Source organism: Heteronotia binoei, chromosome 3 (assembly GCF_032191835.1).
Source record: "Heteronotia binoei isolate CCM8104 ecotype False Entrance Well chromosome 3, APGP_CSIRO_Hbin_v1, whole genome shotgun sequence".
NCBI lineage: Eukaryota > Metazoa > Chordata > Lepidosauria > Squamata > Gekkonidae > Heteronotia > Heteronotia binoei.
In genome coordinates, this window is record NC_083225.1 from 104,096,752 (window position 1) to 104,117,520 (window position 20,769).

The following is a 20,769-nucleotide window of genomic DNA, read 5'->3' on the forward strand; positions in this document are numbered from 1 at the left end:
AAATAATCAGGAGGTAAAGCATTGTCTGCACAGAAAACACACTTACTGTTGAGCAGCTGGAGAAGGACAAGGGGCTTGCTGCAGCAGTTGCTGCTGCAGTAACAGAGCCTGGAAACTGCTGGCGGGCCTGGCCATGGTGACAGAGTTGGCGATCTGCCAGCAGGCCTGGTCATGACCAAGGTAGAGCCCAAGAGCAGGTCTGAGCCTGGCTGCAGTTGCAGAGTTTGGGAGCTGCTGCAGGCCTAGTTGTTGAGAAAAATGGGACTCTCAGCATTCAAATGAAAACAAAAAAAAAGATGCAGAGAAAAAAGACCATCACATTATCTCAATAGAATTAAATAATAAAACTATATTACCATTAAACTGTGTGTTTACCGTATCCCTTAACAAATATAACAATTCATTCATAAAGTATCCACAATTTATAAGCCTGCGGTAGCAGCTGATGAAAGCACTACCTGCTCACAGGCACTCAACAGTGTTTCAGCCAACAATTTAAAGAGATAGATATTGAAGCTAGGAAGAGCTTGAAAGTTTGAATGTTTGAAGCCTAATATTTGAAGCCCAGTAACTGTATGTATTGGTATAGGAGCAATGGATTCCCACTGAATATGGATTTATAGACTACGATGTGAAAAAACTGGCCAAAATGCAAAGTCTGCCTAGGAAATGTGTCTCGTCTTTTGTCTGTTTGTTATGAACCTCTTATCAACTTGCAAAAAGATAATCACGTCTGCACAGTCTTCAAAGGACTTTGGCAAAACCATATCATTGAGGATTGCCACTGGTCCTTTCAGAGTCTCAAAGGAAACTTTCTGAATCTTTGAGTTGTTTGTTCATGTAGACAGTGTTTAACCTGAAGTTCATTCTGTGTACTGTTGACCACTACATTCACTTTGTTAGTATATTAAGCTTTTGAATACCTCTTTATATTGTTGGCTGAAATATTGTTGAGTGCTTGTGAGCATGTAGTGCTTTCACCAGCTGCTACCATCAGCTTATAAATTATGGATACATTGTGAATGAATTGTTATATTTGTTAAGAGATATAGTGAACACAGTGTTTAACAGTGTAACATAGTTTTATTGTTTAATTCTATTGAGATACTATGATGATCTTTTTTCTCAGCATTCTTATCTTCTTCCAGCCATGGAGGTGGCAGAGTGTGGAAGCTGGCAGCAGGCCTGGCCACGACCATAGTGGAGCCTGGGAGCCCTTCCAAGCCCAGCCATGGCAGCGATGAAGTCCAGCAGCCCTTCTGGGCTTGGAGTGGCTCCTAGACACCACTGCTGTGGCTAAGCTCCAAGGGAGTTGTGCTGGTCAGGCAATGGGGAGGGAGAGTGGGATTTTCCCCTCTGTGAGTTTTGCAGACCCCCCACTTCTCTTACGTAAGACACATTAGTATCCAGCTGCAGCCCTGGTAAAAGATCCACTGTGGTGCATGCCCTGATAACATATAGATCAGATTATTGGAATATCTTTATGTGGGGTACCTTTGAAGACTGCCTGGAATCTACAACTGGTACAAAGTGCTATGGAGCCCCATGGCACAGAGTAATAAAGCTGCAGTTTAGGTTCAGAAGCTGGGTTCAGGTAGCCAGCTCAAGGTTGACAGCCTTCCATCCTTCCAAGGTCGGTAAAATGAGTACCCAGCTTGCTGGGGATAAAGTGTAGATGATTGGGAAAGGCAATGGCAAACCACCCCATAAAAAAGTCTGCCATGAAAATGTCATGATGCCACGTCATCTCAGAGTCGGAAATGACTGATGCTTGCGCAGGGAACTACCTTTAAAGGTAAAGGTATTTATTTATAACTGATGAGAAACAGCAGGGAAACACACTGAAAAGAGGACCAGCTTGGTTTCAGTTTATGTGTGTTCCAAAATTGCCCATGAGGCTGTGCACTGATGAACTTTTTTTTTATGCTTCCACAGGAAATACTTTGAAATGCAGCCCCCATAAACTTTTTTTAAACACTTCCTCCCTCTCTAGACAAGCCAGTGCTTGATAAATGACTTTATTATAAGCCAAGGATCAAACATTACTGTGCTATTTTTACCATGTCACATCTCCTTGATTTACAGATATTTTCCTTCCCTTTCCCATGTATGCACTTTGTGAAGAAGTCTCCATTGTGTTATAAATCATGTGTGTCCCAGCTACAGTTTAAAGTTCATTGAGTATTTGGTTTGATTGTTAATTGATATGTCATACATTGCCTTGAGTGACTATAAAATTCAATACATGCATAAATTACCTGTATTATCTTTAAAATATAATAGACGAGCTTGAGAAGGATTTAAAACTTTTTTTTAATCATTTAGCCAAGACGGACACAGCATTTAAGGCATTCTTGGATGCTCAGAATCCTAGACAACAACACTCATCGACATTAGAGTCTTACCTCATTAAACCTATCCAGAGGATATTGAAATACCCTCTTCTTCTGAAAGAACTCTATGCCCTCACTGATACAGAAAGTGAGGAACATTATCACCTTGATGGTAAGCCATGCAATAATAACATTTAATATTTGTGCGGGTTTTGCTAACCTTTTCTCTAGGACTTGATGTTATGATAACAAATAGATGCCTGCATTTCCACTGTAGTATATTACATAGTATGTAAACTATTTAATATAGAACATAGGTTTTTTATTTATTTTGTCCCGCAAACGGGCTCAGGGCGGCTAATAGCATATTAACATCAATAATCTATTATAAAACAATATTAGTATAAAACACTAAGCAATTATTAAAACCATAATATATAGCAGGGGTGGCCAATGGTAGCTCTCCAGATGTTTTTTGTCTACAACTCCCATCAGCCCCAGCCATTAGCCATGCTGGCTGGGACTGATGGGAGTTGTAGGCAAAAAACTTTTGGTGAGCTACCGTTGGCCACCCCTGATATATAAAATTAACTTAAGTTTTATATTAAATTAAATTAGTTATGTGAAACTACGTGATACATATTTTCTATGGAGCTTTAGTCAGTGCTTGCTGAGATGTTATGAAATTATGGTTGCTACAAGTTTTTTTAAAAAATGGTCATCCTTCAAACAATATAGAAAAGATGCAGTCAGTTCACAACAGACAGATCCATCTTTGCAGTAACAGAAGGTAGTTATCAGATTGACTTCCTCTCATTTTTGTTTCCACTGCCTGTCCTTTTATATATTTTCAGCCAGGGCTTTTTCTGTAACAAGAACTCCTTTGCATATTAGGCCACACACCCCTGATGTAGCCAATCCTACAAGAGCTTACAGGGCCTACGTTAAGTTCCAGGAGGATTGGCTACATCAGGGGAGTGTGGCCTAATATGTAAAGGAGTTCCTGTTACAAAAAAAAGCCCTGCTTTCAGTCGATTTAAAATTCTGACCAAAAACTTTCTTTGTCTCTTTTGAAATCCCAGTCTGAAAGGTTTTGTGTTATTTCTCCAGAATGGGATCTCTGAGACATGAAAAGAGACTAAGCTTGCCCTCTTCGCTCTTGTTGGAATGTAGGATTTTATTTACTCTCCTCTCTCTCTCACTATAGAGGGCCACAGAATATCCTCTGGTTTCATTTCAGTCTTCCTGCCTTCCTTGTTTCCTTTGCCTAATGCTTGAGCTGGTTTGTATCTATGAACCCATGGATTATATGAGGTATCATTGTGAGAGACTTCCCCTTGAATCAAGGGTACCATCCAGTGGAAGGAACCAAATGCCTTTTTTTCTCCCCTTCTCACTTTACCTTCTATTTTCTTCCTAGCTTTTCTATCTTGAGGCAGTGACAGGATAAGGATTAGGAATGCCGCCAGTTTATCAACAAGCCTGTTCAGCATCCAAATTTCCTTGTTCAACACTGACAATGAGATCTGTAAGCAGATCAGGATATGCACTGAGCAGCTCAAAAGCTATCTAACAAGTGTGTAGCTGCCTGTTGGTCAGTTTATTCATTTCTTCCCTTCACAGAATAACCATACAGTGAACTTGCAAAAAGGAGCTCTCCAAGGAGGTGGGGGGGACAGGGACAGAAACAGTGCTTTTAATGTCCTGCACATTTTCCAGGATACAAATCAGATAAACCTAACTTCCTACTGATTAGTTGGGAGTAAACTCATGGCTCCCATCCACCACCAAGTAAACATTGCTAGATAGGAGAGCAGCAGGAGACCATAGCCAAATTCTAGCTGATCCCTTATCAGCTGGGAGACAGCTTCTGATGGCTGCAAATAGCCTGGTCCTGCAGAAACACACACACAGGTTGTGAATAGCCAAATAGCCCAACTCTGGCAATTGGGAAGTGAACCAAACTTGCAGGTATTCAAACATCCCTAGTAGGGATGCCCTCTCAGCCTCCCTAAGAAGTGTTTTATTGTTCTTTGTTTTAGAAATTGGTCCTCTAATTTTGAATCTTTTCTCTTAGTGGCCATTAAAACAATGAACAAAGTTGCCAGTCATATCAATGAAATGCAGAAAATCCATGAAGAATATGGTGCTGTATTTGATCAACTTATCGCAGAACAAACAGGAGACAAAAAAGAGGTAGGGGCTTGTTTTGAAAGTTTGCAAGATTCATATTGATAAATATGTATTTATCTTTGTGATTTATATATAACTGTATATTTATAGTACTATTTTATTCATGACAAAATATAAGCAGGAATTACATAAAATATTCATTTAAATGTTTGTGACCAATACATAGAAATACTATGAACTTTGTAAAATAAATTGTAGTTGCAGATATTCAAAATTAAAGGGGCATTTGTAATGCATTTAACATCCAATCTCTAGGAAGCATTCTCATACAGACTTGGTGGCCCGAACCACTGCCTATTTATACCTGAAGAGAAAGTTTTGTTGCAGTCAATTCACAAGGCTGAAACTGTATCCTGAGATGTAGAAGTCTTGCTTGGAAGGAAAAGATCAAATTCCACAAAACCCTGAGTAATTATTTTGGTGATGAAGAGGGATTCTTGTAAAAGAGGCTCAGAAGATAGAATGGGTAAATGAATTGTAAAACCATTCAGAAGCCTGTATGGGTTTAACAAGTGATGATGATGAATCAGGATTTAATTTGAGCCATGGCTCATTGTAGCTTAGCCCCTGAACCTGTTTTTGATGCAAGAAAGGTATGAAGTTGTATTATAAAAGAGGCAATCAGAAGATTGTCATTTTCTCACCACTAAGCTGCCACAATAAACCTCTCTGTAATGTATGAGAATCTTACTATAAGGAAAGGCATTCAGATTGGAGAGTTTCACTGAAACTGCTTGGACAACCATTGTTAAAGAAATTAGGTAGGGGGTTAAATACTCTTCAGCGGCCCTGTGGTGCAGAGTGGTAAAGCAGCAGTACTGTGGTTTGAATTCTCTGCTCACGACCTGAGTTCGATTCTGGCAGAAGCTGGATTCAGGTAGCCGGCCCAAGGTTTACTCAGCCTTCCATCCTTCCGAGGTCAGTAAAATGAGTACCCAGCTTGCTGGGGGGGGGGAGTGTAAAAGACTGGGGAAGGCAATGGCAAACCACCCCGTAAAAAGTCTGCCGCAAAAATGCTGTGAAAGCAACATCACCCCAGAGTCGGAAACGACTGCTGCTTGCACAGGGGACCTTTCCTTTTAAGAACATAAGAGAAGTCATGTTGGATCAGGCCAATGGCCCATCCAGTCCAACACTCTGTGTCACACAGTGGCCAAATATATTATACATACATACATACATACATATATATATATATATATATATACACACACACACTGTGGCTAATAGCCACTGATGGACCTCTGCTCCATATTTTTATCTAACCCCCTCTTGAAGCTGGCTATGCTTGTAGCCGCCGCCACCTCCTGTGGCAGTGAATTCCACATGTTAATCACCCTTTGGGTGAAGAAGTACTTCCTTCTATCCATTTTAACCTGACTGCTCAGCAATTTCATTGAATGCTCATGAGTTCTTGTATTGTGAGAAAGGGAGAAAAGTACTTCTTTCTCTACTTTCTCCATCCCATGCATAATCTTGTAAACCTCTATCATGTCACCCCGCAGTCGACGTTTCTCCAAGCTAAAGAGCCCCAAGCGTTTTAACCTTTCTTCATAGGAAAAGTGTTCCAAACATTTAATCATTCTAGTTGCCCTTTTCTGCACTTTTTCCAATGCTATAATATCCTTTTTGAGGTGAGGTGACCAGAATTGTACACAGTATTCCAAATGAGACCGCACCATCGATTTATACAGGGGCATTATGATACTGGCTGATATGTTTTCAATTCCCTTCCTAATAATTCCCAGCATGACATTGGCCTTTTTTATTGCAATCGCACACTGTCTTGACATTTTCAGTGAGTTATCTACCACAACCCCAAGATTTCTCTCTTGGTCAGTCTCCGCCAGTTCACAACCCATCAACTTGTATTTGTAGCTGGGATTCTTGGCCCCAATGTGCATTACTTTGCACTTGGCCACATTGAACCTCATCTGCCACGTTGACGCCCACTCACCCAGCCTCAACAGATCCCTTTGGAGTTCCTCACACTCCTCTCTGGTTCTCACCACCCTGAACAATTTAGTGTTGTCTGCAAACTTGGCCACTTCACTGCTTACTCCCAACTCCAAATCATTTATGAACAAGTTAAAGAGCATGGGACCGAGTACTGAGTCCTGCGGCGCCCCACTGCTTACCGTCCTCCACTGCGAAGACTGCCCATATATATTCACTCTCTGCTTCCTATTAATTAGCCAGTTTTTGATCCACAAAAGGACCTGTCCTTTTACTCCATGACTCTCGAGCTTACTAAGGAGCCTTGATGAGAAACTTTATCAAAAGCTTTCTGGAAGTTAAGGTAAAAAACATCTATTTGGTCTCCTTTGTCCACATGTTTGTTCACCCCCTCAAAGAAATGTAACAGGTTAGTGAGACAAGATCTTCCCTTACAGAATCCATGCTGGGTCTTCCTCGATAACTGGTGTTCATCAATGTGCCTACTCATTCTGTCCTTGATAATGGTTTCTACCAACTTTCCCGGTATTGAAGTCAGACTGACTGGCTTGTAATTCCCGGCTCTCCTCTGGAACCCTTTTTAAAGATGGGGGTGACATTTGCTGCCTTCCAGTCCTCAGGAACGGAGGCAGATTTCAATGAAAGATTACATATTTTTGTCAGGAGATCCACAAGTTCAACTTTGAGTTCTTTCAGAACTCTTGGATGTATGCCATCCTGACCTGGTGACTTATTAGATTTTAAGACTCAGGCAAAAAAATGCATTCAGCTTCTCAGCCATTTCCCTATCCTCCTTCAGTAATCCTTTGACCCCTTGGTCATCCAAGGGTCCCACTGCCTCCCTGGCTAGTTTCCAGCTTCTAATATACTTGAAGAATTTTTTTTGTTGGTCTTTATGTTTTTTTCAATATGCTCCTCATAGTCCCTTTTTGCCTGCCTGATCACAGTCTTGTATTTGATTTGCCACAGCCTGTGTTCTTTTTTATTAATCTCACTTGGACTAGCTTTCCACCGCTTAAAGGAGTCCTTCTTAACTTTTACAGCTTCCATTACTTTGTTTGTTAACCATGCAGGCCTTTTCTTATACCTGTTTTTGCCTTTCCTAACTTGTGATATATATTTTATCTGAGCTTCTAGGATTGTAGTTTTAAATAGCTTCCAAGCTTCCCCAAGGGTTTTGACTGTATTTACCTTTCCTTTCAGTTTCCTCTTCACATGCCTCTTCATCTCAGAGAATTTACCCCTTTTAAAGTTAAACGTGGTTGTGCTGGTCTTTTGGGGCAATTCTCTATTTATACAAATGGTGAAACCAATAATATTATGGTCACTGCTCCCAAGCAGTGCAATCACTTTTACATCTCTCACCAAGTCTTGGGCATTACTTAGGACCAAATCCAGAATCACCCCACCCCTGGTAGGTTCTGAGACCATCCGCTCCATAGCACAGTAATTGAGAGCATCTAGAAACTCAATCTCTTTCTCTCGACCTGAATACATATTGACCCAATCAATCTGCGGGTAGTTAAAATCACCTATTATTACACAGTTTTTACGTTTAGCCACTATCTTTAATCCTTCCATCATATTATAATCATCCTCTATCTTTTGATTTGGTGGGCGATAATAAACTCCCATAGTTAAATTTCCTTTTGGGCCCTCTATTTTGACCCAAAGCATTTCTAGAAGGGAATCTAATTCTCTGACCTCATTCTTACTGTGTACCCTTTCTGACATACAGAGCCACCCCACCTCCAACCCTATCCTTCTGATATATTTTTTTAAAAAATATTTTTATGTTTTATTGACTCTTGTACAATTGGCCATTACAACATATGAATGTTGGAATTACAAATAAACCCCCCCCCCAACCCTCCCCATCTTCTCTTAGTCTTTTCCCCTCAGCCAAGGGCACAAAATCTTCCACTGAATGTCCTTCCTTGTTTCTCCTGAGATCCATTCTAAATAAGGGTTCCATGTGGTCTCGATTTCCTTGACTTTATCTTCCCACGTGGAATCCTTGTTGATTGTTGCCACGATGTCAGACTGTATGTAATCAAACAAATAGCTGTGCTAGATTTCTATTGACCATTTACTTTTATCTTTCCACCCCAAAGCGATGACTGCCTTCCCCGCTAGTATCATTGCCTTGACAAGGTTTTGAGTGGGTCTACTTAGTGCCGGACTTCCTATTGTGCTTAACAACATCATATTAAAGCCAATGGTTAATGGTACATTGCAGACTTTTCTAATAAATTGAATAATTTCCCCCCAAAAGGGTTTAACCTCTTCACACTCCCACCACATATGTGCAAACCAACCCTTAAGTTGTTTGCAATGCCAGCACTTGGAACTCATTCCTGGGAATATATTGGCTATTTGTGCGGGAGTTTTGTACCATTTTGTGAAAAATTTATATTCCAGTTCTTTAAATTTGATTACTTTAATTCCTTCTAGTCCTTCCAAGATTTTCCCAGCCAACCTCTCTGTTAACTGACCTTCATGACTCCAAATCTTTTGTAAATGTACTATTATTTTATCTTTATTTGAAATCATTTTTCTGTATAGTAACCCCACTAGACCCTTCCTTTGTTTGGCCATTACTTTATATATCTCTTCTATTGGAGCGTCTAACCAAAGCTCTCCCTTTTCACTGATCTTCTTAACTATCTTATGCAAGCCTGCTATGTTTAACCAGTATTGATTACCTAAATCTTCTGTAATTTCCTGTAAGGGTTTTAGTTTACCACCCCTAAACATATCGTCCACTCTAAAATAGCCTTTGTTTTTGAGCCTTTCCCACCATTTTATAGCATGTACCTCCTTAACAATAGCTTCTAGGGGGCTCCACCTTGAAACCTTTCCTAGCCACTGTGGGTACCATTTCATCCAGGTTTCTAATGCTACTCTTCTGGGCCCTATAGCTAATTTTAGATATTTTGTCGACACTGTGGAAAAAATTCCAAATCTTCCAATACCACTGTTGACTGCATTCTCGAAATTAATCCACTTCTGTACCTTATCCTCACTCAGATCTAGTAACGCTCTTAGTTGGAAGGCCTCATAACATTTACTTAAATCTGGGATTCCCCAACCTAATTCTGATTTGAGGTTATATAGAATTCTCTTATGAAACCTACAGTTTTTATTATTAAAAATCCACACTTTGATTGCTTTATTCCATTGTTCAATTTGATTTTTCCTCAAACCTAAAGGCAACGTTTGGAATAAATACATTAACTTTGGTATCAAGAACATTTTAAGAGATCTTATTCTAGTTGATATCCCTAGTATTTTATGATTCCATTTATTCATATCTCTCTCTATTTTCTTCCATATTTTACCATAGTTCTCCTTTATCATTTTGTCCATATTTTTTTGCAGGACTATCCCTAGGTATTTAAGTCTCTTGGCTCCCATTCCTATATTCGTAATCCTATTTATTTCCTGTTTTTCCTCTCTATTAACATTAAGGTATAGAATTTCTGATTTTGCCATATTCACTCCGAGCCCTGAACACTTTTCAAAATCATCTAAAATTATCTTAATCTCTTTAACTCCGTCTTTTGGATTAGACATAATTACTATGATATCATCCGCAAATAAATTAATTTTCATTTCTTCATTACCTAACTTATACCCCTCTATTCTCCCCGCATTCCTAATTCGCTCTGCTAGTTGTTCTATAGCTATTATAAATATGAGCGGGGATAGTGGACAGCCTTGTCTTACCCCCCCTTGAATTGGAAACGCTTGTGAGTGGTCAGTGTTGACTCTAACTTTTGCCTTACCTCCGTTGTATATTTCCTGTAAAGCGTGTAAGAACCGTTCCTCTAAACCTATCTTCTTTAATATTTGCCACAAGAATTCATGTGAGAGAGTATCAAAGGCTTTATAAACATCCAACTTTAACAGAGCTATTTTTTTTCTTTTGGCCATGGTGCAGTACATTTAAGATATTTCTAATGGGATGGGCAATAGATCTACCCTCAATAAAACCGTATTGGTCCCCTTTTATGATTGACGGGATAACTCTCTTAAGTCTATTTGCTAAAACCTTAGCAAAGATCTTATAATCTTGATTTAGTAAACTAATGGGCCTATACGAACCTACTTCTTCTGGGTCTTTCTGGGGCTTTAATATCAAAATTATTTCTGTTTCCTTCCATGAGTCCGGGGCTTTCTTTCCTTCCAAGACTTCGTTAAAGACTACCTGCAATTCGGGTGCTATAATTTCTAGCATTTCTTTATAAAAGTCAGAAGTAAAGCCATCCAGCCCTGGTGATTTACCTTTTTTGAGCGCTTTTATTACTTCCTTTATCTCTTGGAGTGTAATCTCAGCTCTCAGTGAGGCTTTTGCTTCCTCCTCTATGATTAGCTTAGGTGCGTCCCACACCTCCATTATATTCTTTTTCATATATAATTTTTTATAGAAGTCTTCAAATGCCTTAGTGATTTCCTTAGGGTTTTGAGTTGTATTATTATTAATTTTAATACTTCTAATTGATTGTTTTGCCTTTTTAACTTTCAAATAATTAGCTAACCTTTTTGCTGTGTTAATGCTATTCCTCTGGAAGTCGTTCCTAACCATTATTTCCTTTTTCCACCTTGTTGCCATATCTAGGGCCTCCAACTTTATTTTATTTATTTATTTATTCGGGATTTATATCCTGCCCTTCCCACAAGTGGCTCAGAGCGGCTTCCAACAATTAATCAAGCATAAAATTTAAACAATTTTAAGTATAAAACAATTAGATACTTAAACATTTAAAACCTTAAAAACCAGTAACATTTCAATTTGATAAAAACAATTAAACCTTAAAAACCAGTAACAGTAACTGTTTTTGAATCTCTTTAATTCTAATCTGTAAACTAGGGTTACACTTTCCCATTATTTCATTTTATAACTCCTCCAATTCATTAAGTTTTGTTTGCCTTTTTTATACCATTCTCTTTTTATGTCTTTTTCTTTCCTAACCAAATGGCCTCTTATTACCGCTTTAGCAGCGTCCCATAATATATTAGTTGACACAGTTCCTCTATTTTCCTTAAAATATAATTTTAACTGTGTCATTAAGTATTCCCTATCCTCTTCTTTTGCCATTACCAGGTTGTTATACCTCCAAGGTCTGTTTGTCGAGGGAAGATTTAGTTCTAATTCTATACTTAGAGGGGCATGGTCAGAAATCAAAATTGGATGGGTCCTGATCTCTTTAACCACCATATTATTATTTTTTTCCAAAATTATATAATCTAAGCGGGATGCTGTTTTATGTCTACAAGAAGTGTGTGTCGGGCTGGGTCTCGTGTCGGTAAACTCATGAGCGTCCTTCAAGCCCCAATCTCTTAGCTTAATACTATTGTTCTTGGTTATGTCCGTATTTAAATCGCCCACTGATTTACAATTAGTTCGCCCTCTGAAAACTGTTGTATCTTCTTAAAAACCAAGTTTAAGAATTTCCTTTGTCTTTTATTTGGTGCATAAACATTTACTATAGTGATTTTTATGGCTTCCAGCTTAAACTTAACTAACAGGTATCTACCTTCCTTATCTAATTTTTCAATGTTCTCCACCTTAATATCCTTACGAATCAATGTAGCCACACCTCTAGCTTTGGAAGACCCTCTTGCTTCTGCTAAAACCTGCCACCTCAAATCTTTTATCAATGGTTTTCTATCATTTATTTTTTTGTGAGTTTCCTGTAGGCACAACAGATCTATTCTTTGTTCTTTAGCCATTTTAATTACTCTGAATCTCTTAAGATTTGATGTTAGACCATTCACATTCAGTGAAAGGACTCTTAAAGATCTATCCATTCTCTTTATTTGTAACAAACTTGGGCCCTATTGGCTGAGGGTATTTTACTATACTTCTTACTAAAAACCCACCCCCCATTCCCTTCCCCTGTGGCACAGACAACTTTCTGGATGAGACAATCATCCTGTCTTCCACCTTCCAGGGGGTACGCACCCCGCCCTCCCCTTCTAGCTTCTATCTAAATTTAGCTCAAAATGTTTTATACTTCCCTTTAGTAGTCCGTTCTTGGCCTTTTCTCTTGTCTACTTGAGCTTCCTTCTCCCAGGTCTACATCGAGATCCACTGTTTCTTCTTCTTCTTCCTCTCTCGGGTCTCTCAGGTCGTCTGTGGCGATGCCCAGGCGAGTGAGGAGATCTCTTGCTTCCTTAGGGTTGCAGGCCACCAGCCTTTTTTCGTCTTTAAAAATAATTATTGAGGAGGGGTACCCCCAAGAGAATTTAATCTTATTGTCATATAATTTTTGCCCAAAGGGTCTCATTAGCCTTCTCTTTCTGATGGTTTCCTGGCAGAAGTCTTCTCTCACCCAAACTTTCCTTCCTCTAAAAGAAAGGTCTTTCTTTTTTTTCAAAGTCCTGAAAACTATCTGCTGAGTCTTTTCCCTTGAAAATTTAATTATGACTTCCCTTGGGGCACCACCATCTTGTCTCCTTTGCAGTCTATGAGCTCTCTCAATATCCTGAGATTGCAGAGTAACTCCTTGCTCACCCATCCAGTCTATAAGAGTTCCTCCCAGCAGTTTATTATTTAGTTCCTCTGAAATTCCACCCAGGATCAAATTCGCTCTTCTGTTACAGTCAGAGAGCTCTGTAAGCTGCGAGTTCAGCTGGAGTATTTTCTGTTTGTTAGATAAGGCAAGCTCATTAGCCGAAATAGCGATGTTCCGGGTGTCCTTGATCTCTGCAGTCAACTCTGAAACTGCCTCTCTAACTGATTTAATTTCAGATCTTATCTGGTCCTGGGACGACATTATTAAAGCCTGGAAAGCAGTAATTTGCTCTGATAATTCTTTAATTGTCTTAGCCATGTTGTTTTTTTTCCTGGAGTTACGCACGACCACTGAGTAATTAACCTGGGCGTTGCCTCGTTAATTTGATAGTAAAAGTTGTTATCTTACCCTCTGGGACCCCAGAAAGGAATTCTTATGTTCTTCAGACCTTCGTAAGTAAGCTCCTTCTTCAAATAGTCTTGCCAAAAGGCTATTTACATTCTTTTGAGCTATTTAAAATTCCAATCCGAAGGGGAGGATGAGCAAACAGCCGGCTTCGTTAGCGCATGCGTACAGACCCCCCCCTATCCTTCCGATATAACTTACATCCAGGAACCACCGTGTCCCACTGATTGTCCTCATTCCAGCAAGTTTCTGAAATTCCAACAATGTCTATGTTTTCTCCCAATACTAAACATTCCAACTCACCAATTTTACTTTGAACACTTCTAGCATTTATATACAAACATCTGTAATTTCCCAGGCAAGCTAGGCCCACAACCTTCCTCCTGCCGCCTCGAGACTTTGGCAGACAGTCCATACTGTTTGTCACCATCTCAGTGGACAACTTTGATCTATTACCCGGTAGAAAAGTAACAGCTAACCCTTCATCTCTTTGAGATGAGTCCTCCCGAACCAGAGACATTTAATCTCCTATCGGCTTTCCCCCAAGATTTAGTTTTAAAACTGCTCTGCCATAATTTTTTTTTAAATACTCTTCACTTGGGAAGTGGAAGAAGACACTATTGAAAATATAACTATAAACAATAAACATAGGAAAGAATATAAGAATCGCCTTGCCGTATCAAACCATTTGAGAGTCCAATAAGCTCCCAGATAAGGCATGGTGAGCTCACAGGGAACACTTGTTGATTTATTTCCATGCATTTGGTAATCACATGGAGATGCTATTTAGCTTATACTTAAGCAAATATTGTATACAAAAAGAGACAAGGAAGGATTTTTTAACAGTCATTTTAAGGAATATATAAAACAGGCCTCAGTAAAGCCTGGTATAAAACTTCTATCGGTGCGTGTGTGTGCAGAGTGAGGAACAGAGATACGTACAATAGTGAGCTCCGGTAAGAAGGTGAGCCACACACCAGCACCTAGTATTAAAACAGTGTATTTACAGAATATATACAAAGTAACTAGTGCAGTGACAAACATAGATCTGAGCAACAAAGTGCTCCGCCAGCATCACCTCTCGAGTGAGAGAACTATACACAGGCAATGCAGTCCTCATATATGTACATCAGCCAATCAAGGCAGTCCATATTCTTGCTGACTCCAGCAGGTACTTTCCCTTCGTCATTGTCCAGCCAGAACCGGCTTGCTGACAAGGTCGCTCTGACCTGACCTGTCAGCTAGATCCACCTGCTGGCTTGTTGCTCCTGTCATGCTGTGTAAAGGAGGACTCCACACACACCGACAACTTCTACTAAAGATCCTTCAAAAACACTTCATACAAAGTGGAAGCCTGCTGAAAAAGTAATTTTTTTTACAGATGCTCTGGAAACTAAGTAGGGAGGTTGCTTTATTTTCTTCTGCAGGGAGTAAATTCCAAAAAGCAAATACTAACACAGATCTAATGACAGCAAGAATGAACCATCAAGAAATGTTGTTAATAAGATCTTGGCAGTAGGGTGGACTCGTTGGGAAAGAGGCAGTCTTTCAAGTATGTGTGTTCCAGAAAACAAATGGCATAAAATTAATACCACGCTTGATCCTGTGCAAATTAGAAGCCTGTGCAATTGCTATAACACAGGCAAAATACAGTCTGAAGACCTAGTCTCTGTTAATCAGTATGCATTCACGTTCTGGGCTAGCTGAAGCTTCTGAGTTGTCTTCAAGGGCAGCCTCATTGCATTAATGCACTGAAGTACTGTGGCCTGGAGGTTACTTTTGGATTAGCATGGCAAGATCAGCTCTGTCTACAAAACATAGACAATAGAGATGGGGGAAGAAAGGATTTTACCCATATCAGCAACCTGTTTACCAAACGGTAATTTAACAAACCATGATACTTTTTATCTTCATGGTTAAGAAACCATCAACTTTAAAGCTATTCATGTCCTACATAATAGCTAACTTCCGAACTAGCATCCACTCTGACTTGCTTGGTGTTAGAATTTTTTTTAGAGCTGCAAAACTGACATTTTGCGTTAAATTCCAAATGTAGTATTCATTGCTCAAAACCAATTTAAAATCATTATTAAACCAGTGTTTTGCTTACCATTGCCTTTTTATCTCTGGCCACTGGCAGGTTGCAGATCTTTCTATGGGAGACTTGCTTTTGCATACCACAGTAATCTGGCTTAATCCTCCTACATCTCTTGGGAAGTGGAAGAAGGTACCTGAATTGGCAGCATTTGGTACGTATTTCCCAAAAAGAAAGCAGATTATATTGTTTCATCTAGAATTTAAATAATTAATGTAAGCAGTTGTTTCCAGGACATGTGGGGAACTTTACTTTCTTTCAAATTTAGTGCTCTATTTGTAATGTTTCTGGGTTCCAACATAGAGGCCAGATGAATGAGGAATGATTCAAACAGTTTTAATCTAAGGAGCATCTTTGACAGGTTTATTCAAGCAGTAGCTGAACTGGCTACTTGAACATGTGAATTTAGGGAAGGTCTTCAAATTAATATACTAAACTAATATAAGGGAATATCTTGAAATTATAAGTTTTATTACAACACTACTGAATGCAGTTATAAACTGTATGAAACAGGACTTCTCTGAACTGTGGAATGAATGCTGTTCTGTGGAATGAATTACTTGCTGAGGACTCTGGGTGGGCTGGTCATGGTCATCATGTAGTTTGTACCCAGGGCTTTTTTTGCAGAAAAAGCCCAGCAGGAACTCATTTGCATATTAGGAAACACCCCTTGAAGCCAAGCCAGCTGGAACTGCATTCCTGCTAAAAAAAGCCCTGCTTATACCATTTGACTGTAGTGAACACAAACCATCAGTTGATTTGATTCCCAAAGTGTCTTTTTTGCATAAGTGAATTTATGAGGAGTTAGGGTGTGCTGTACGTAAGTTGAAGATTTCAGGGGGAGGAACCATATGGATCTGTTAAGCAAAAAAGAGAAAAGAATGTATGGCATTTTAATACTGCACGTTTAATGGCATACTTTATGAACAAGTGCCTACATCAGCAAAGATATGCCATAATAATTCTGTTACTCTTGAAGTGCTACAAGACTGTTTGTTGTTTGTGCTGCAAAGAAATTCTGCTAAAAACTGCTCCGCGTTTCCTTTTAAATAATGCATACTGGTAGCATTCTTATTTTTAAAAGCATTTAAATAACAAAAATAATATTCACTATAACATTGTGTTGTGTACTGAATAAATATAAAACAGTATGTAAGCATGACTCAGTAAATTGCTTATTATTCCAGCTGCTAGAGTCTCAGTATTTGCTAACTTCATTGTTTATTTTCATACAAGAAATAAGGCCTGTTGTGGGAATAAATATAACAGGCTCTAGAAAGAGCCTCTGGGTGGGAGCCCCAACCTTAGGGTTGCCAAGTCCAATCCCAGAAATATCTGGGGACTTTGGGGGTGGAGCCAGGAGACTTTGGGGGTGGAGCCAGGAGACACTGGGGTGGAGCTAGGGGGGAGGGGGGAAACTGCACCGGGGAGCGTGGCGACGCCACTGCGCAGCTGCCGCCTCTTCTCCGCTCGCCGTGGCTGCTTCTCTGAGATGGGCTCAGGCTGAGCCCATCTCGGAGGAGCAGCTGCGGGGGGGCAGCAGCGGTGCGGCGGCCTCACCCTCTCCGCCTCTGGGGTAGAATCGGAGGGGGGGTGGAGGCGGGCCGGGGGCGTGGCGAGCCACGAGTCCGGGTCCTAGAAGGGCCCTGATTCACGGCTCGCCATGCTCCTGGCCTGTCTCCGCCCTCCCCTTCTCTGGTTTTGCCTGCGCTGCTGCCGCCTCTTGGCTGCTCCTCCGAGATGGGCTCAGCCACGGTGGGAGCAGCTGCGGTGGGCGGGGAGGGGGCAGCGCGGTGGCCTCGCCCGCTCCGGGATGGGGCAGCTCGCCATGCTCCCCGGCGCCATTTCCCCCCTCCCCCGCTTCCATTTTTTTGGGGAGTGGGGGAAGAGGGTGGAAATCCTGGGGTCCCCTGCCAGGGCGGGAGGGTTGGGAAGCCTACCCAACCTTGGGCACTTAGCGTCAGTTTGCTGTGACGTAACAGTGTGATGATAATCACAGTCGCTGAAGCTCAGCATTCCTATCATCTGAAGTGCATTGTTGGCACCTTTTCCTGTTGTATTCAGTCTTACAGCATTTAGTATCAGCTTGTGGCATGATCTGGGTTTTTTTTGGCCTGATATGGCTGTGTTATGGTATACCATAGAGTATGGACCTCAAGGCAGCCATTTTCTGTAGGATAATTGATCTGACTTCAGCTTTCCATTTCCTCCCCCCTCTCTGCAGCCTCTACCTAGGAAAAGTACAGTCTTTCTCCACGGTGTGAAAAATAGCAGGAGGGAAGTGACCTTATCAGGGTATAATGAAAAAGAGTCCATCCTGCAAAGCAGCCATTTTCTCCAGGGGAACTGATCTCTGCTGTCTGGAAAGCAGTTGTAGTTCTGAGTGATATCCAGGCTATACCTGGAGATTGGCAACAATGGTTCCCCAGGAGGAAATGGTTTGGAGGATGGAGTCTATGGCATAGTACCTTTCTGAGATCTCACCCCTCCTCAAACCCCACCCTTTCCAGGCTCCGCCCCTCAAATCTCCAGGAATTTCCCTGGAGTTGGCAAGCTTATCCCCTGCCCAGCCAACCATCAGCCTTCCTTTATCTGCCCCTCTGTCTTCAGCTTTCCATCTCCTCCTCCTTCCCTGCAGCCTTCACCTATGAAAAGTAGAGTCTTTTTCCATAGTGGGGACCAAAGCAGCTGACATAATTCTCCTCTTCCCCTTTTGATCTGCACAACAACCTTGTGAGGTAGGTTAGGCTGAAAATCTGTGGCTGGTCCAAAATAATCCAGTCAGCTTCCACAGCAAGAACTTGGGTCTGCAGACCCTGTTCTGAAGCGCTAACTGCTATGCCACACTGGTTGTCTTGGGAGGCTGCTACTGAACAGGAGAAAGCTGCCAGGCCTAGTTAAGTCATGCCAGTCAGGGGACATCAAGGCACCCAGAGGGTGCCACCAGACATAGAGTAGCAAACCTCCAGGTGGAGCCTGAAGATCTCCTGGTATCACAACTGAACTCCAGATCTCTCTCCCCTTGGAGGAAATAACTGCTTTGGAAGGTGGCCTCTATGGCATTTTATTCAGCTGAGGCCTCTCCTTTTCTCAAATCTGGCTTACTTAGACTGCAGCACTTAGACTCTTGGAAAGGGCCTCTTCCCCCTGCCTTTTACTGACATTGGAATACTATAGTTGCCTAGCAACAGCCACTGAGGGAAAATTGCAGACTTGGCAGGATGGGCCAATAGGACAGAAAGGCCACTTCCCCAGTGGCCCTATCCTTGTCTGTTCTGGAGCTGGAGGATGGGGTTGCTCTCCATGGAGACTGAGTAACATGAAGATCAGCCAATGGAAGGGTATATGAGTTGTCCTCAAGACGGGCTTGCCTTTTATATCTATAGGATAGCAGTATCTGTATTTAGAATATTGTGACGTATCGTAAGAGGCTAATATTTCTAGGAATGGCTGTAGCCCTTTGGGAATTCACTTGTCTCTACATATCCAATTTTTTCTGCTAACTAAAAAGAGTGGAGACAGTCTCAAGAATGCTGAGAGGTATCCCAAATTAAGATTTTATCTGGACACTGTCATTTCTCTCTGCATTCCTCGGCCCCCTTGCACTGCCTATAATGAACTCAACCTCATATGAAAACAAATCACTTGTTGTTCGCATGGGTAGGTTACTAATTGCCTATTTTTGTATGTACTGTATTTTTTTCCATTATATTTTTGTCCTTTCTCTAAGGAGCTTCGAGTCCCACTCCCAGAAACAGTGAATATTTCACAGCCATCCTTGCTCTTTTTTCTTCTTCAGTAAAGCAGTAGCTGAATTTATTGCCACACCTCATGAACCCAGGTTCTCCACAGTTCTGTCCTTCCATTCCCTACTCTTGGAAACTCTGAAGTGTTTGCATTCTGTTTCTTACTGCACTATATTCTCTCTCCTCTTCATATGTGGGAGGTTGAGAAAAATTATTTACTTTTTATATGTTTTTGCATTTTCTAGTATTCAAAACTGCTGTGGTTCTTGTGTATAAAGATGGCTCCAGACAGAAGAAGAAATTGGTAAGTTTGCAATTGATGAAACCAATTAATTTGGAGCTAGTATGCTTTGAATAATCAAATATATATGCGGGTTTATTGATAATATCTCCTGCCATAGAAGGCAGCTTACAAGACAACTAAATTTAAAAAAAACTAAAAACAATAAAATTCTAACAATAAAAAATACAGCTCTTAATTATTTGTGATTGAAATTGACTCCTCCTTCCTGCCTGTAAACATGCAACAGATACAGGCTGAATGTGGGAGGACTATTCTTTGTCTTTGTCTTGAACAGTTACAGAAAGCACCATCATTTCAGACCCTTAAAAATACTAACGTCAAAAAACATTTTCTGGGATTTGTTGGGGGCTTAGGGAACCCTGGACACCCCAGCTCCAGGGAGATCCAAGGAGCCACCCTCAGCATCCATTTACCAAGTCTGCAACACAAGCAGTGCCTTTAAAGCAATGCTTGATGACCATTTGGTTTACAGTGACTTTAACAGCCCACTGCCTGACAATCCCAACAGATTGATCATCTGCAAAGAGTAGTTTGTGTTCATTAAATAGTCATCATAACCATATTACACTAAAAAGCTGTGCAGTAAATTACATGGCAAAAGCCAATATGGGCAGCTGCAGCTACTTCTGCAGATCTGTAGGCGAAAAGACAACTGTTGTTTAGTACTTGCCTAACAGTGAGAAACATTTAGTTGACTCTGAGTCACCATCAGTTCCCTATTCTTGGTGTTGGCAACACTTTTCACAAGAGCATTTTGCATGAAAAGGTCCCTCAGTTTTAACATACAATAGAGAAGGAAGGCTCGGGTTTGGGGGCTAGTGATATCTAGTAATATTTTTCCTTATGAAGTTGACAGGGATATGCTGCATTCCAACAGAGAAGAGTTGTATCCTGTTTTCTGGCTCCAACACAATACTTGAGTGTTTCTAGTGCAGATTTATGCTCGCTCGTGGAGCCAACTGGACCTGGAGTGGCTTTGGGAGGCTCTGCAGGATCCGATGCCCCCTAGCGGATTGCTGGATGAGTTAGTGGAGGATTGGTATTCCTGACTCTCTGCGGCCATTGATGATATTGCTCCCCAGCGCCCTCTTCGCTGCCGTACCAAAGCAGCTCCATGGTATTCTCTGGAGCTGCAGAGGATGAAGCAGCAGCTTAGACAGCTGGAGCAAGTGTGACGGAGATCTTATGACGAGGAGTTTAGAACATCTTATAGAAC

The 20,769-nt window shown here is 40.9% G+C and overlaps 1 protein-coding gene across 3 annotated transcripts in view; it reads left to right on the forward strand.

Annotated features, from left to right (window-relative positions):
- The window catches only part of TIAM1 (TIAM Rac1 associated GEF 1), a 338,703-nt gene that overhangs the window by 283,547 nt on the left and 34,387 nt on the right, over positions 1 to 20,769 (forward strand). For all 3 annotated transcript variants that reach the window (XM_060234342.1, XM_060234345.1, XM_060234346.1), the window contains 4 exons: positions 2,326 to 2,505; positions 4,411 to 4,529; positions 15,549 to 15,657; positions 19,495 to 19,553. In XM_060234342.1, the coding sequence (XP_060090325.1) occupies positions 2,326 to 2,505; positions 4,411 to 4,529; positions 15,549 to 15,657; positions 19,495 to 19,553 (467 nt within the window). The remainder of the gene's footprint in view (positions 1 to 2,325; positions 2,506 to 4,410; positions 4,530 to 15,548; positions 15,658 to 19,494; positions 19,554 to 20,769) is intronic.